A 15,350-nucleotide genomic window follows, 5' to 3' on the forward strand; every position below is an offset into this window, starting at 1 on the left:
ATAATGGTCACTTAGGCTTTTATATATATAGATAAGTAATGTATGCAAGTATCCATTTCTCCAAACCTCACCAATACTTGATTTTATCAAAAGTTTATTTTTAATTGTTATTGATTACTTGAATGAAAGCAATGGTATCTCATTGCATTGTTCTAAATGTTTTAAATTATTACTCTATTTATGCTCACTTTTATTTTTCTTATGTTACTTATTATAATGAACATGTGTGAACTGACAACCTAACCCAAGAATTAGCATATTGCTAATTACCTTTTCCTATGTTTCTTACCAATCCTATTACCCTACCTCTTTCCACAGAAATATTCAATGTCCTAAAATATGTGTTTTTCATTCCCTTGGTATTTTTTTTTTTTAGTTTTAGCACATATGTATGTTTAATGTATTGCTTGATTTTACTTTCACTCTTTATACTCTTTTTTTGATTCAAAGGAATTATACATATATTGTCTTCTAGAACTTATTCCCCCCAATATAATTTAATATGGTTCAGTTAATTTTCTTTTCATGAATTATGTGAATAAAATGTAATTTATCCATTCTGCTGATCATGGGCATCTGGATTATATTTAGTTATCCAATGCTATTATTAACAGTGCTGTGATGAAAAATTTTAAATGTTTCCCCATATATATTTTTTTCCTTGCCCAAAAAATGACATTGGCAGGTCACAGAATAGGCAACATTAAAATTTACAGGATGATAATAATGCCAAATTGCTTTCCTAAAAAGTTGTGGTAATTTACTCTTCCATCATATCTTTTAGAGTTTGTTTTCTACTTTTTAATCTTTAAGACTTATTTTCTTTCTTTGTCTTATTGCATTCCCATCTGTACACTCTTTTACTTTTTTTTGTTCTTGCTTTTTATTTTCTTCACTCTTTTACTTCTTATAAATAATTTCTTAGTAGAACTCCAATATTAGTTAAATACAACTCTCCATCTTCTGTGCTATGTGTCTACCTCACAATTGAACATGGAGAAGAACATGCAGTAATGATGCCCTGGTCACACTTTAAATCATGAGCACAAACACTGTATTCCCTTAGTTCATCCTCCCATATCCTAGGCAACCATTCTACTCTGTTCTCTCTTTCCTCAAACCCCCAACATTCTTCCTCCCTCCTCACTCTCAAATAATGACTTTGATTTTTTTATTGATAAAATGATTCCCACATGCTTCCATTACCACATCTATACACCTACCAGTTTTAAACCCATTAACTCTTCCTTCCCCCTGTCGCTGTAAGATAATTCTCCTCCGAAGGCCAACCTCTCCACTAGTGCATAGATCGCCTCTTCTCTCACCCATTTAGAAATATCCATCACTCCAGAAATTTCTCCTCTCTCTCTCTTTCTCGCATTATCAATTTCTCCCTCCTATTGAATAATTCCCATCAGCACACAACATAATTTCTCCAGTCATTAAAATAAAGACCTTTTTCTCTTAAACACCCTTCCTCCTTCAAAAATTGCCTTATTTCACTGATCCACTTTTCAGCAAAATGTTGCAAGAGTTGTTTGTATTCGTTGTCTCGAATTCCTTTCCTCTCAGGCTCCCTTATTTATTTATTTTTTTGTTAATCCTCACCCGAGGATATTTTTCCATTGATTTTTAGAGAGAGTGAAAGGGAGGCTTAGAGACAGAGAGAAACATCAATGTGAGAGACACACATGGATTGGTTGCCTCCCCAGGCTCCCCGTGGAACCTGCAAGTGAGGTACGTACCTCTGACCGGAATTCAGTCCGAGGGCCGACATTCTAACCACTGAGAAAAACTGGCCAGGGCTTCTCCAATCACTCTTCATTGGGCTTTCCACCTCCCTGATCACAGTGATAGTTTTTTACTTGATGTATAACCACTCAGCATGATTCATACCCACATACAGTGAAATGTCACGTGTACGCACCTGATTGCCATAAGCATACAGAAAATGGCTTCGTGGATGGAATTGCATCCCAACAGGAGAAGAGAATGATGGAGGAAACGTGAAAAGTGGAAATTTTCGTCTTACTCTTGGTTTGTTATTTTCTAGGATGTGTACAGAGGCAGAGGTCATTTTCTAGAAATAAAGCATGAGCAATCATAAGAAATTTTCCATTAGTAATACTAATCTATGTTACAATTTTTAGAGTTTCCTGCTACTCAGATGTTGACTAAGATAGGGACCCATTAACAAAGCCTAGAACTGGAAGGATTAGCAACCACTGACATCTCTTTACTCTGCTTTCCTCAATATACATCCATTTAATAGCTGTTGAATGTGAAGTTTAGAAGATTAAATAATTTGTCCAAGGGTCTGTAATAAATGGCAGAATGACTGAACTCAGCAGAAAGACTCCAATGTTCAGGCTCATAACTATCACTTCAAAACTACGTTTTAAAAGTGTGGACCCCTGGGCCTACGATACAATTCTATTGGATCATGATCTTGAAGGGGATCAGAATATGCACCCCAACATATGCCACTTTGTTATAAAGATTATTTTAAGCGGAAGACATCTGAGATTCAACAGATACAGGAAAAAAAGGCCTTCTCTTATCTGACTAAAAGCAGCAACTTTGAGAAATAAGATCGCCACCAATTCTTCTTCAGAGTGGATTTACTCCCAGAAGGGAGAATATGAATAAAACCTACCCCAGTTCATTCCTTCATGGAAGATGTATAAGCTGAAGAAGACAGAAAGACCACTCACACCTATATAAATATACTTTAGTATCTCCTGCAAAGCCATTATCTTTTCTTTTTTTTCCCCTTAAGTGTCTTTATCACCCCCCCCCCCTTAATGTATTAAGATGGTATATAACCCCACAATTTTAACCACCTTTTTGAGTTACTCATCACTGACTTGTACCTGCCTATAGATGTACTACACACATAAATAGTTTCCTTTTCTCCTGTTACTCTGTCTTTTGTCAGTTTAATTTGAAGGACCACTGGTTACAACATAAGAGGGTAGACAAAATTATTTTTTCCCCTAAAATCAAAGGGTAGGGCTGAACTTATACACTTTTTTAAAATATATATATATACTTTTATTAACTTCAGAGTGGAAGGGAGAAGGAGAGAGAGAGAGATAGAAACATCAGTGATGAGAGAGAATCATTGATTGGCTGCCTCCTGCATGCTCCCAACTGGCGATTGAGCCTACAACCTGGGCATGTGCCCTTGACCAGAATCGAACCCGGGACCCTTCAGTCAGCAGGCCAATGCTCTATCCACTAAGCTTAACCAGCTAGGGCTTATATATGTTTTTAATGGCTCCAATTCACAGTTGGGGTTAAGACTCTTTGGAATAGGAAATATAGATCTGTGGCAACTTAGTTCTATTATTTGTTAATCTAAACTAACCACTTTTATGAAATCTTACATTTCTATAGACCTACCTCAGGTTATAGTCTCGGAGAATAAGCAAAGAAGAATCATTATGCAAATAGCATCGTATTTTCCATTTTCATCAAACTGAAGGACAATCAGATGAAAGAAATCTCTAAAGTGTCCTAATCTATATTATCAGTCATAAATCATTTTGCTGTAGCTAATTTTATCAATTTCTATTGCCAAAGATAACAAGACCTCAGAAATAGTTTTGCTTAGTTAAATTTTCATGGTTGTAGCGTCAAGATCAATCACTTTCGGGCTGTAAGGCCTACCTTGTTATGTAAGAGATAGATTCCAGAACTATGCTCTTGGTCAACCAGGAATGTTATTACAGTTGAAGGGGCGGTTCTCACTTCATGTTCAAGGTGAGGTAAGCAAGCTAACCATTCAAGAAATGGCTCTTTACTATAAAAACAAGAGCTTGACTACAAAAAGAGAAAGGAAAAGTTAATGTTGTCTTTGACATATAAGTTCTAATTCATTCTCTTAAGCAAATGAACTCATGACTGGCTATAAATAAAAGTGTTAAATCTTTAACGTCTGTGCTTCTCTTCTGGGGGATGTGAGTTCAGAAAGCATCCCTTTCTGGCACAGATTGTTTTTCTTTTCTTTCTTTCTTTTTTTAAAAAAAATATATTTTATTGATTTTTTACAGAGAGGAAGGGAGAAGGAGAGAAAGTTAGAAACATCGATGAGAGAGAAACATCAATCAGCTGCCTCCTGCACACCCCCCTACTGGGGATGTGCCCACAACCAAGGTACATGCCCTTGACCGGAATCGAACCTGGGACCCTTGAGTCCGCAGGCCGATGCTCTATCCACTGAGCCAAACCGGTTAGGGCTGGCACGGATTGTTTTTCTGGAACCACTGTGCAGGTCTAGACTGAGCATGACTAGGTAATCACCATTAGACCCCAGTAGAGGTGCCACTGGGAGCAGAGAGTGGTTGTTAAGCCTCTCAGGCTGTAGTACTGCTACTGTTTTAGATAAGTAACAATCCATAAAAATCACGCACAACAGAACTTCTTACCTTTTAAAATATTCAATGCCATACCTCACTTAAAGTCCTGTTTCTCTCAAAGGTGACAGTAATATAGTCAACTATAAAATATAAAGGTATAGAAATTATAAGCAGCATCTATATTTCTAAATACATCATTAAATATATGAGAATCAATTTTCTTGCCCTTCTATCAGGACATGTCTGTTGTTTCAGATTTAAATGAATTGCTCTTCTTAGTTTTAAGCCATGAACTTATATGAAACAAACTTATCTTTCCATTTTAGTCTATTTTTATTTGGTCACTAGAGGCCCAGTGCATGAAATTCGTGCACTCAGGGGCGGGGGGTCCCTCAGCCCGGCCTGTGCCCTCTCACAGTCCAGGAGCCCTCAGGGGATGTCTGACTGCTGGCTGCGGGCCTAAGCCGGCAGTGGGACATCCTTAGCACTGCCGCAGAGGTGAGAGAGGCTCCCATCACCACTGCTGCGCTCGCCAGCTGTGAGCCTGGCTTCTGGCTGAGTGGTGCTCCCCCTGTGGGATCGGGCCGAAACTGGCTCTCCGACATCCCCGGAGGGGTCCCGGATTGTGAGAGGACGAGGACGCAGGCCAGGCTGAGGGACCCCACCTGTGCATGATCGGGGCCGGGGAGAAACGTGGGAGGTTGGCCAGCCAGGGAGGAACTGTGGGAGGGCTCCAGGGTGTGTCCAGCCCATCTTGCTCAGTCCCGATTGACTGGACCCCAGCAGCAAGCTAACCCACTGGTCAGAGTGTCTGCGCCCTGGTGGTCAGTGCACATCATAGCGACTGGTTGACTGGTCAACTGTCTGCCTCCTGGTGGTCAGTGCATGTCATAGTGGCCTTAGCATGTCATTAGCATATTACGCTTTGATTGGTTGAACAGCTGACCAGTGGACCGCACACTTAGCACATTAGGCTTTTATTACATAAGATTTTATTTAATCTATATGTGCTATACATATTGAAAAAAAAAGCCTGTTAATATCTCTTTACCTAAAATTTACCTTCAAAGTGTTCTCTGTTAGCAAAACATCTTTCATTATACCACAATTTTCCTTTGATATAGTCTTCCTACATAAATAAATAAAAATATCATTTAGGCATTATGTGGACTTAAGATATAAATTAGAAAACCTTTAAAAAATTTAAAAGTTCAATATTTCACGAATGGGGGCAAGTAAAGACAGAAATATTATATGCAAATATAAGGTGGTAGAATGAGGACAAGAAACAAGAATAATGCTTTTGAACAACACACACACACACGCGCGCGCACACACACACACACACACACACACACATAAAAAGAAATTTCATCTGAATTAGCGTGTGTTGATGGCAGATGCCCCAGACTCTGAACTAGTCTTTTGGAAGCTACAGAAATCATTAGCCTTTCACCACAGTCACGATGGGTCACATGCTTATCTTCTATTCTTCATTAGCTGCAGCCAGGCTTAAGGACTCTTCACAGAAGCCTGAGAGGGGCAAGAAGCAATAAGAAAAAAGCCACAAAAATATAGGTTTTGAAAAATTGGTCAGAAGAGAGAAGCTTTCAAGAAAGTGAGATTGTATAATGTTGGATATGAATTATGTGCAAGACTTTGAAGTGGTTTTTTGTTATAGGAAGAGTTTGACTTTCAAATTATTGTTGAAACAAAAGAGAGACCTTTGTACATTTTTAGAGGTCAGTAATAAAGCCTGTATAATCTGTGCATTAAAATCCTTTTAAATGTTCTAAATTTGATCATGGTAATGGTTGCATAACTCTGTGAATATACCGAAGCCCACTGAATTTACACTTTAAATGGGTGAATTTTATGCTACGTGTGTTATACCTCAATACAGCTGCTAAACAAACAAAATAAGTTTTTAAAACAGAATAAACAATTTATTTGAATGGTGTGGTAAGGTGTTATACTAAATGAAACTTTTGAGTTCTTATATAAATCTTCAGGTTTGCAGGACACCATAGTTATCATTATAATATCTGAGCAATTAATATAGAAATTTTATTGGGCCCTGACTTATTCCTTTTCTTCCTTTTTAGATTTCTTCTTATTTATTTCCTACCTGGAATCAAACAGGTAAGAGCCCAGTCAATATCTATGGGATAATTTCATCTGATCATGTTGACCTCATTCCGGAAGATGAGCTCATGACCCCGGTCTGACTTCAGGTCATAAGGATTGGTCAGGATTGAACACATGATCCAAATCAGGTTAATGAGTCTGTCCTGAAACTTGATGGAACTACTGGGAAAGAGATACTGTATTCCTGTTGGGATTGCTAAACCGATTGCTTGTGAACCTGGTGGCTATTATCACTCACATTTGGAGAAAACTTCCTGAGAATGAAGCTAATGGCTTGCAAGAATGGCTTGAGGTGAGGGGTAGGCATGACAGGAATGAAGAAGGTAGGGAAGGCCCTGACCATGAAGGATCTTGTATGTTTCACACAAGTTAGAATTGTATCCTTGAAGAAGCGGCCCAAAGTCCCCACTATTTCTACTAAGCAGATTATGGTGCCTAATTGTTTCTCATGCCAGTTTCCAAACTTAGTATCTTTGTACTTGCTATTACCTCTGTCTGAATGTGCTCCTTCAAGTCATTCAAGTGTCTGCTAAAATTTCACCTCCTTGGAGAGGTCTGCTATAATCACCCCATTTAAAGTAGAATACTATCTTCCCTTCACTCTCTATTAACCTGCTTTAATTACCTGTTTTAATTTCAATAAGCCCTGATTACTACCTACAATCATTTTATGCATTTGTTTGTGTGCTTGTTTATAATCTATCTCCCTTAGTAGAATGGTAAGCTCCTTGAGAGCAGGGACTGTGTCTTATTCATTATGGAATTCTTCTTGTCTAAACAACTATGGACTATAGAAAGTACTCAACAAATATTTGCAAAATGGATGAATAAGTAAATGAATAAGTCGTCAAGTAGTAACTCCTTCAAACCTGCCCACAAGCATCCCATTCTTACCACCCTTCCTTCGGTCATTATAAAAAAGGTCTTATCTAAAGGTAAATCCTTATCATTTTTAAGAATAACTTCACTTTTAAGCATGCCTGCATGTACGTACGAGGAAGGATTGAGGAGGGGACATGGCAAAAGGCTAGGAATACTCAAAATTTTTATTGTGCTTTCCAAACAAAAGCATGTTTATATGTTGATGGAAATGACCTATTGAGTCATGAAACTTGACCTTGTAACAGAGAGGGAAGATAGCTGAAAGAATAAGATCCCCACAAAAAGCCAGACACAGAGGTGAGGCTAGCTTATGTGGCCTTTCGTGCAAATTAGAAAGTGACTTTCTCCGGGTAGGCACAGACCTGCATGGGGTAGATGGATGGGGCGTAAAGTGTTAGCCAGATTTCAGCCCCCACTCTCTTTACAACTGGGCGCCCTGTGCAGAAAACACCTGAACACCCACAACAATCCTGGTCAGCAGGGGTGGGGGTGGCCTCTGAAATAAGGGAGGGCACTTTTTCCTTGGAAACAGAAGAGGAATCATTGCTTGATAGTTGGTAGAAATACATTTTTTTAGCTCAAATGATAAGTAATATTATAATAACAGGGATAATCTATATTGTGAATTCTTGCCTTGCACCTCACCTCTTAGGGCACCAAGGAAACATATCTTTTAACCAACCCTTGGAAATGTAAAGCTTCTTACCCTTTCAAAACCACAAAAGTCTGCCCTGGAAAACTAGAAGGAAAAGAAAAGGAACTTTTAATGTGTGCTTGATATGAAAAGGCATAACAAACTGCAGCAATTTAAATGACACTAAATGCAATGTTTCCTTTATATCCCAGCAGTTAGGAGAGTCGCGCTGAAACCAGCCTCTTAAGAAGTTTACACAACACCCTGGAGATTTCCTCTTCCGTCTTTGCCTTGTTTCACCATTTGATTACTTTATACCTTAACTTAATCCCAGAAAGGATCTGGGATCCAAACCCCATCTGTTGATGATTTAAATGGAGGAGTTGAGAAGTGTGTCGAAATACACGAAGTCTGTCACCCACTTGGGATTAGGAAGGCGCACCCTAAATCTGTCCTTTTCTCCATGGCCTCCTTCTGCCCAGCCCAGTGCAGCCCCTGGGTCAGGCCCTCTGTACTTTGTCTACAACTCTCTGCTTCAGCAATCCCATGATAAGCACATGGGAGGCCAGATTAATTGTCTGAGCAACAAATGGTGCTTTCTCAGAGATAGTGAAGAAAGCAGGGAGGCTGTGAATATTTGGATAGCTGAAGAAAGGTAATAATTACCATGCATAAGAAATACCTACTTCTCAACCAATACAATTGCCCTTTCCATACTTAACTCTTATCTTTTCTTCTATTGTTTCTAAATCTTTATTACTATGCGTGTTTCTGTTGTGGTAATTTTTGAGAGGTATTCATTAACATGCTTAAGAATTTCATGCTATGCATATTGTATATCTTCACCAAACTGTATATTCCTTTCTCTCAATCCCAAGAGTTACTTTAATTTATGTTACTTTGTAATATGATATTTAGCTTTGCAAATCACCTTAAAGCATTTTGGGAACATATATAACTATAGATAGATAGATAGATAGATAGATAGATAGATAGATAGATGAATAGATAGATAGATAGATAGATAGATAGGGTGTTTTCTACTTATATGTATTTAAAACTTACTATAAATTGGTATAGTAACAACACTAGCACCATTTCAAAATATACAACACAATATTAATAATAAGGCAAAGGAAGAAGTCACAATATTATGCTTTTACATTTTTTTAAAAGGAAGAAGCATTTTGATTTTAAGATATACCACATATAATTCAAGTATTCAATGTTTCTACTTTATGTCATGAAAAACATTTAATTTTTGCTTGACATTTAATTTTTGCTAAATTCATTACAAAGTAGTTCACATACCTTTAGAACAGGGGTTGATGGATAACGAAGATCTCCACTTATAAAAAGTCCCAAAGAGGTGAGGATAACTAAGAAATGATTTGTTAAAACCATATCCACCACTGAAAGCTCTATATGTTCTAAAGGAAGAAATCATACCATGGATTATAAAGTAAGGAGAAGGTGAAATATTGATCAAATGTTGATATAGATGAAATGCTGAAGATGAGGGCACTGTTAGAGGATTTACCTTCTCCAATTTGGGAATAGATCATATCTGTCAGGTTATACCACTGGGTGTCATCATAATGCCAAAATCCGGAAAAGGTGAGGCCTAAGTAAACACCTATCAGGAGAGGGAAGGAAAAATAAGGCAAAGTGAGTAACTCGCTTCTATGGTGCTAGGCCTTCATGGGCCAGAGCCTGCTCCATCTTCCAACCCATTCTCTGCCCAGGTCTCCACTCCACTCCCCTCAGATTGAATCTCACTTCCCCAAGCACTGGAAAGATGAAGTAACTTCAGGTTATGCCACAGGATGTTAGCCAGCCATCTGATTTAATTATTAAGTATTTTGTTTTATATGGAAGTGGGGTCAGAATACGCCACCCCAAAACATGCCACTTGGCCATCAGGATTATTTTGAGTTGAAGGCAACTGAAATCAATAGATGCAAGAGGAGTTCTCTATCTTCCCCTTATCTGCCTAAAAGCAGGGCATAATTTCCCCTTGAGAAAGGTGCCCCATTGTACCAGAAAGAGAAGAACACTCTTATCACTAGAGATATGAGTGGACACTGAGACAGGTTTGTATAAACAGATCTTACAAAATAACTCTTATTAGTCCCCCCCCCCCCCGCGCGCCATTTCCTAGTCACTTCCCCACACTTTATCATCCTTTCCTTTGTTCAAATGGTTATATAAACTTCTGAGTTTAACTACCACTTTGAGTTTCATTCACTTATTTTCTGTGAACTCCCTTGAATGTAAATATTAATAAAAACCACACTCCTTTTCTCCTGCTAATCTTTGAGAGTCTAATTCAGATCCCCTGGGACTGAACCTAAAAAAGTAGATGAAGAGTTATTCCTTCCTAAAATCCCTCTGAGCATTAATATGTCCCTATATCATTAGTACAATTTTAGTAAACAATAAAAAAACTCTAAAGAAAAAAATTAAAATGTAAACTCCCAGAGAGAAGAAATTATCTTTGATTTACTTTAATATTTGTGATTTTAGAAATAGAAAAATATTTGCTAATGCCTCATGAGAACCTATTTTGTGAAGAGTTTGGATTTTATTCTAATGGGCAAAGAGAAGTTTATAAGTGATGTGAGTTGACTGACACTTGAGAAGATCACTCTGGTGGCTGTATGGAGGGTGAGTATTAGAAAAGGGGGAGACCACGTAAGAGGCTGTCAATTAGTCTTGTGGGAAAACAATGTTGACTTAACATAAGATTGTAGTGGAGGTGAAAAGTGGTCACCTTGGGGATAGACACTGGATATAGCACCATCCTGGAATGTCAGGAGTTAGAGCAGTCAAGAATGTGTCCTAGATTCTAGTTTTTAGTAACTGGATATTAATTAGGAAGAAGAATATTGGAAAGGAACTGATTTTAGAGGGAGATGAACCAAGAGTTCTGGATTGGGATGCTCATTACACAGCAAGGCAAATGTAAACTCGACAATCAGGTATAGGAGTTTGGTCTCCAAGGAGTAGTCAGCACCAGAAATGCAGATGTGGGAATTGTCAGCCTGAAAATGGCATTACTGGCCCTGGCACTGGATTAGGTTTCCCAGGGAGAAAAAGTGGTTACCTCAGGAAGGAGAGCCATGGACCAAGCCCAGGGGGTTCATCAGCATTTTAGGGTCACACTGGAAGGAGCCAGCCGGGAAAACTAAGAAGCGATTAAGAGGCAAGATAAAAGCAATCGGAGGTGGTGTCAAGAAAGCCAAGAGAATAAAATGTTTTGAGGAATGAGTGGTCAATTGGGTCAAATGCTGCTGAAAGAGAACCGGCAATGTGGAGACTGTGGGTGGTCTTGGGAAGAACCAGTCAGTAGAGTGGTGGGAACAGGTCTGATGTGTAGTGGAATGAAGATGTATGGGCGGTGGACAATGGAGCCGCCATCTGTAATAAATTCTTTCCAGAATTTTTGGCTTTGAAGGAAAACAGAAAAATGGGGCATGGGAATAAAGCGAGATTTTGCTTAAAGCTGTGGGATAGCAGAGTATGCTTGTATGCTGATGACCTGATCCCGTCCGGAAGAAGAACATACATGAAAGGTGAGATTTGCAGGCCAGATGCAGGAGCAAGACTCTTCAGATGGCTGGGCATGGCTTGGGATGCAGAACACAAGGGGTGAGGGGTGACCTTTGATAGCAGCAGAGACACTTCCCACAATGCAACAGGCAAAGAGACAAAGCAGGGGAGTACAAATACAGGTAAAGTGGCAGACATGCAGGCCCAAGGATAGAGTTCTTGCGATCAGTCTTGGTTTTCTACATGAAGTATTACAAGCGCAGCTGAGAGTGAATAGAAAATGAAGGTGATGTTGAGGGTTTGAGGAGTGGGAAGAGGTGTGATAAGCTCATTTTGCCGAGTGGGAAAATAAACATACCAGGGAAGAGAGAGAGGATTTCTGGGCAGTGCTGAGTACCCACTTGAGACTTGTGATCACGAATTTTACAGTCAGGCCAGTTGGTGGAATTAAAGTGGGATTAGTGTGTACATTTTTTCCCCCCTAGCAATATTCTGCTATTCCAGGGCAGGGGTAGAGGTGGTTTTAACCAGAGCTGGGTTAATGCAGGTAAGGGAGAGAGAGAAGGGCGAGGAAGTTACAGAAGTATTTATAAGGATGGACTATGCAAATGATGGTGAAAAAAGAAGGCAAAATTCTGGGTGATGAAAAAAGTGGGAGGGACACCACGGTGCCATCTCAATAAAATCAAAGCAAAGTTGGAGTGTGAGTACCGCAGGAGACTGAAAGAACAGGAGGCAGTGGACAGAGTGTGAGACGCTAGCAGTGGAGATTTGGGAGTAGTAACATTATTAGAGACAACGAGGTCAAGAATATGACCACGGAAGTAAGACGGGGGAAGATCAGTGAAGGAGAGGAGGCCTTGGGACTGAGTATTGCATGGGTCATTCATAAGTTTGGGACAATAGTGACAAGAGTAGGGCAGAGAGGAAGCCAGGGGTCTGAGTGAGTGAGGGTGAGCGATGGGAAGGTCACCACAGGCTGGCAGTAAGAAGTGGTAGAGGGAGGCAAGTCTGAGTTCAAAGGAACTGGGCATTTCAGAGGAGAAGACAAGAGTAATTATTACTCAGAAGTAGCCCTAGGGAACAGGGATGACAACCCTGCCCCTGGGCTCCGAGACATGTGACACCTGGGGGAGGAGGCTACAGGAGAAAGAACGCTACCTGGCAATGGCCAGGTTATTCTCTATGGCATGGAAGTTAGGGAGGCGTTCAGAGTAAAGATTAGAAGTGTTGGGGAGTTTACAGATGACAGACCACAAGTTCCACTGAATTGGATTTGGCTGGATGGAAAGGGGCAGATTTTGGGTGAAATGAAAGGAAGTCAGAACAGTTTGTGTGTTTGGGTGACCATCGGTGACCTAGGAGGTGGAGGTTTCTGGGTGACTGATTAACACTAGGATGAGAGGCATGGCAGGTGTGTTAGGAGTGTCACTGAGGAAGAAGCAGGTCATAAGTGCAAACTGGAGCACCCCCTGTTCCCACCATTAATTCCATGAGGTCTGAAGGCTGGGAGGCTGGACAAGGGCCTCACCTAGGAACTGCTAGTTTTGGCAGTGGCAGCTTGATAGTGTGGGAGCCTCTTTTTTGCTTGAGTGCAGCGGTGGCCAGCTGGGGAAAAGGTGGTTTCATCTAAAGAACACGTTGCTGGCCCTAACGTGGGGGCCAGTGGATTGAGTGTGGGCCTGCAGACTGAAGGGTCCCAGGTTCAATTCGGTCAAGAGCACGTACCTTGGTTGCGGGCACATCCCCAGTAGGGGGCGTGCAGGAGGCAGCTGATCGATGTTTCTCTCTCATCGATGTTTCTAACACTCTATCCCTCTCCCTTCCTCTCTGTAAAAAATCAATAAAAATATATTTAAAAAAATAAAGAACACGTTGCTGAAGCAATTTATTTTCTCAAGACCTGGTGGTGATCTACTGAGAGAGACCTTAACAAGCAGAGACTGGCCCTTCTCTCTGTGACTCTCACTTGTGTGGCGAGATTGAGCTCCTGTGGCTCACAGAAGTAAGGCAGGATTAGGGGTTTAAGGGAAGGAGGAGGGGCCATAGCCTGGTATCCATAGAACAAACCGGAAAAGGACTGAGCTTCCGTGAGTTGAGATAGAGTGGAAAGAGACACATTCCTTTCTTTTTTTTAAAATATATTTTTATTGATTTCAGAGAGGGAGAGAGAGATAGAAACACCAATGATGAGAGAGAATCATTGATTGGTTGCCTCCTGCACCTCCCTACTGGGGATCAAGCCCACAACCCGGGCATGTGCCCTTGACTGGAATCAAACCGGGGACCCTTCAGTCTGCAGGCCGGTGCTCTATCCACTCAGACAAACTGGCTAGGGCAAGAGACACATTTTTAACTAAACAATTCGGCACAAGCAGGCACTGAGCTAGAGAACTCAAAGACTGGAAGCCATTAGAAATGCAAAAAAAGTTGGGGCAAGCCTATCATCTTTCCCTATACCAATGCATAGTTTGAATCTATTACTTTATAGTAAGTCATGGTAGGGCAAGTTTTTGTTCTTTTTATTCTTTTTAAAAATTGTGTTATTCATGTTGCTTCACTCTCCCATATGATTTCGAGGATTGGCTTGTCAATTTTCACACACACACACACACACACACACACACTGCTGTAATTTTTCTTGGAATTGTATTGAATTGATGGATAAATTTATAAACAATTAACATCTTTACAATACTAGAAGTTCCTGTTCATGAACATAAACATTTTATTTATTTAGTCATTTTTATGGCCTCCGTTAAACTTTCATAATTTCTGCACAACAGGCCTTGCAACTCTTTAGGGTTTGTTTGTTTTGTTGCTTTCTAGGTACCTTTTGGGGTTTGTTACTTTCTGAATAAAATTTTTAAAAATTAGAGTCTTTTGTCTTTGTGGAGTGGTTTTCATAAATTGTTACTATAGCCTTCAATTCTGTGGCACTCCCATATTTGTTCGGATAGCTTTGCGGTGGAGTCTTTTGGACTTGTATGTGGATACACATATTAACTATGAGTGATAAAAATTTTTCTTTCTTATTTTTAAAATTTATTTATTTACTTGTAACTTCATATTTACTGGTTTTTGGGGACCAGGAGGTCCTCAAGGACCTGAGATAAACAACTAGAATAATACAATTAGTAGCTGAAATGTGTAAGGATCCTTGTATTACAGTAGTAATGGCAAAGCACATACATAATAAATAGAATAATGCTGTGGTACCTTAGAACTGCAGGGCCTATTTACACATGGCAGGAACAGCCATGCAAAATAGATGGATGAGAATCACAGCGAATAATCTCTGGCAGGAAGTGATGCATTAGTGGAAGGCAGAGGACAAAGGAAATCAGGAAAGATGCTCAAGTCAAAATGGCAAGAAGTCACAGGGAGAAAAATTGTAAATCACACTTGCAGGTAGACAGGGTGCAGTGACGAAAGGTAAACCCTTAGGTATTTCTAGGAAATGCTTTTACTCCCATGTCTATACATTTAGCATGTGCCATCAGTTAAACATCGCTGTTACAAAGTACAAAACCTCACTTCTCACATTCAATAAAGCCATTCACTTACCACTAAGTGCCGAGTTCAGAAGGAAGCCAAGCAATGCCACGTCGTTGGCGCAGGGGCATCTTGTTGCTTTCAGGTCTGCCAGATGTGGAAATACGGTTTTGATGCTGTCTTTTGTTATGACAGTCCCAAGATTCCAGTGAAGAATGGGTTCTGTGAAAATCAAGACTCTTGAAAATGGAATATCGCTGCTTTCCTTTAAGGATTTT

General features: G+C 39.9%; 1 protein-coding gene and 1 pseudogene across 2 annotated transcripts in view; one reads left to right on the forward strand and one right to left on the reverse strand.

The window, feature by feature from the left end:
- Positions 1-15,350, forward strand: part of LOC307097890 (dCTP pyrophosphatase 1-like) — a 447,295-nt pseudogene that overhangs the window by 194,315 nt on the left and 237,630 nt on the right. The gene's annotated exons all lie outside the window — the stretch shown is intronic.
- Positions 1-15,350, reverse strand: part of CATSPERB (cation channel sperm associated auxiliary subunit beta) — a gene marked incomplete at both ends in the record, with an annotated part of 74,045 nt that overhangs the window by 39,995 nt on the left and 18,700 nt on the right. The window contains 8 exons of the mRNA XM_079769005.1: positions 1,928-2,080; positions 3,673-3,825; positions 4,455-4,501; positions 5,424-5,490; positions 8,098-8,130; positions 9,337-9,455; positions 9,566-9,661; positions 15,145-15,294. Coding sequence (XP_079625131.1) covers positions 1,928-2,080; positions 3,673-3,825; positions 4,455-4,501; positions 5,424-5,490; positions 8,098-8,130; positions 9,337-9,455; positions 9,566-9,661; positions 15,145-15,294 — 818 coding nt within the window. The remainder of the gene's footprint in view (positions 1-1,927; positions 2,081-3,672; positions 3,826-4,454; positions 4,502-5,423; positions 5,491-8,097; positions 8,131-9,336; positions 9,456-9,565; positions 9,662-15,144; positions 15,295-15,350) is intronic.

Source organism: Cnephaeus nilssonii, assembly GCF_951640355.1.
Source record: "Cnephaeus nilssonii genome assembly, chromosome: 4".
Taxonomy (NCBI): domain Eukaryota; kingdom Metazoa; phylum Chordata; class Mammalia; order Chiroptera; family Vespertilionidae; genus Cnephaeus; species Cnephaeus nilssonii.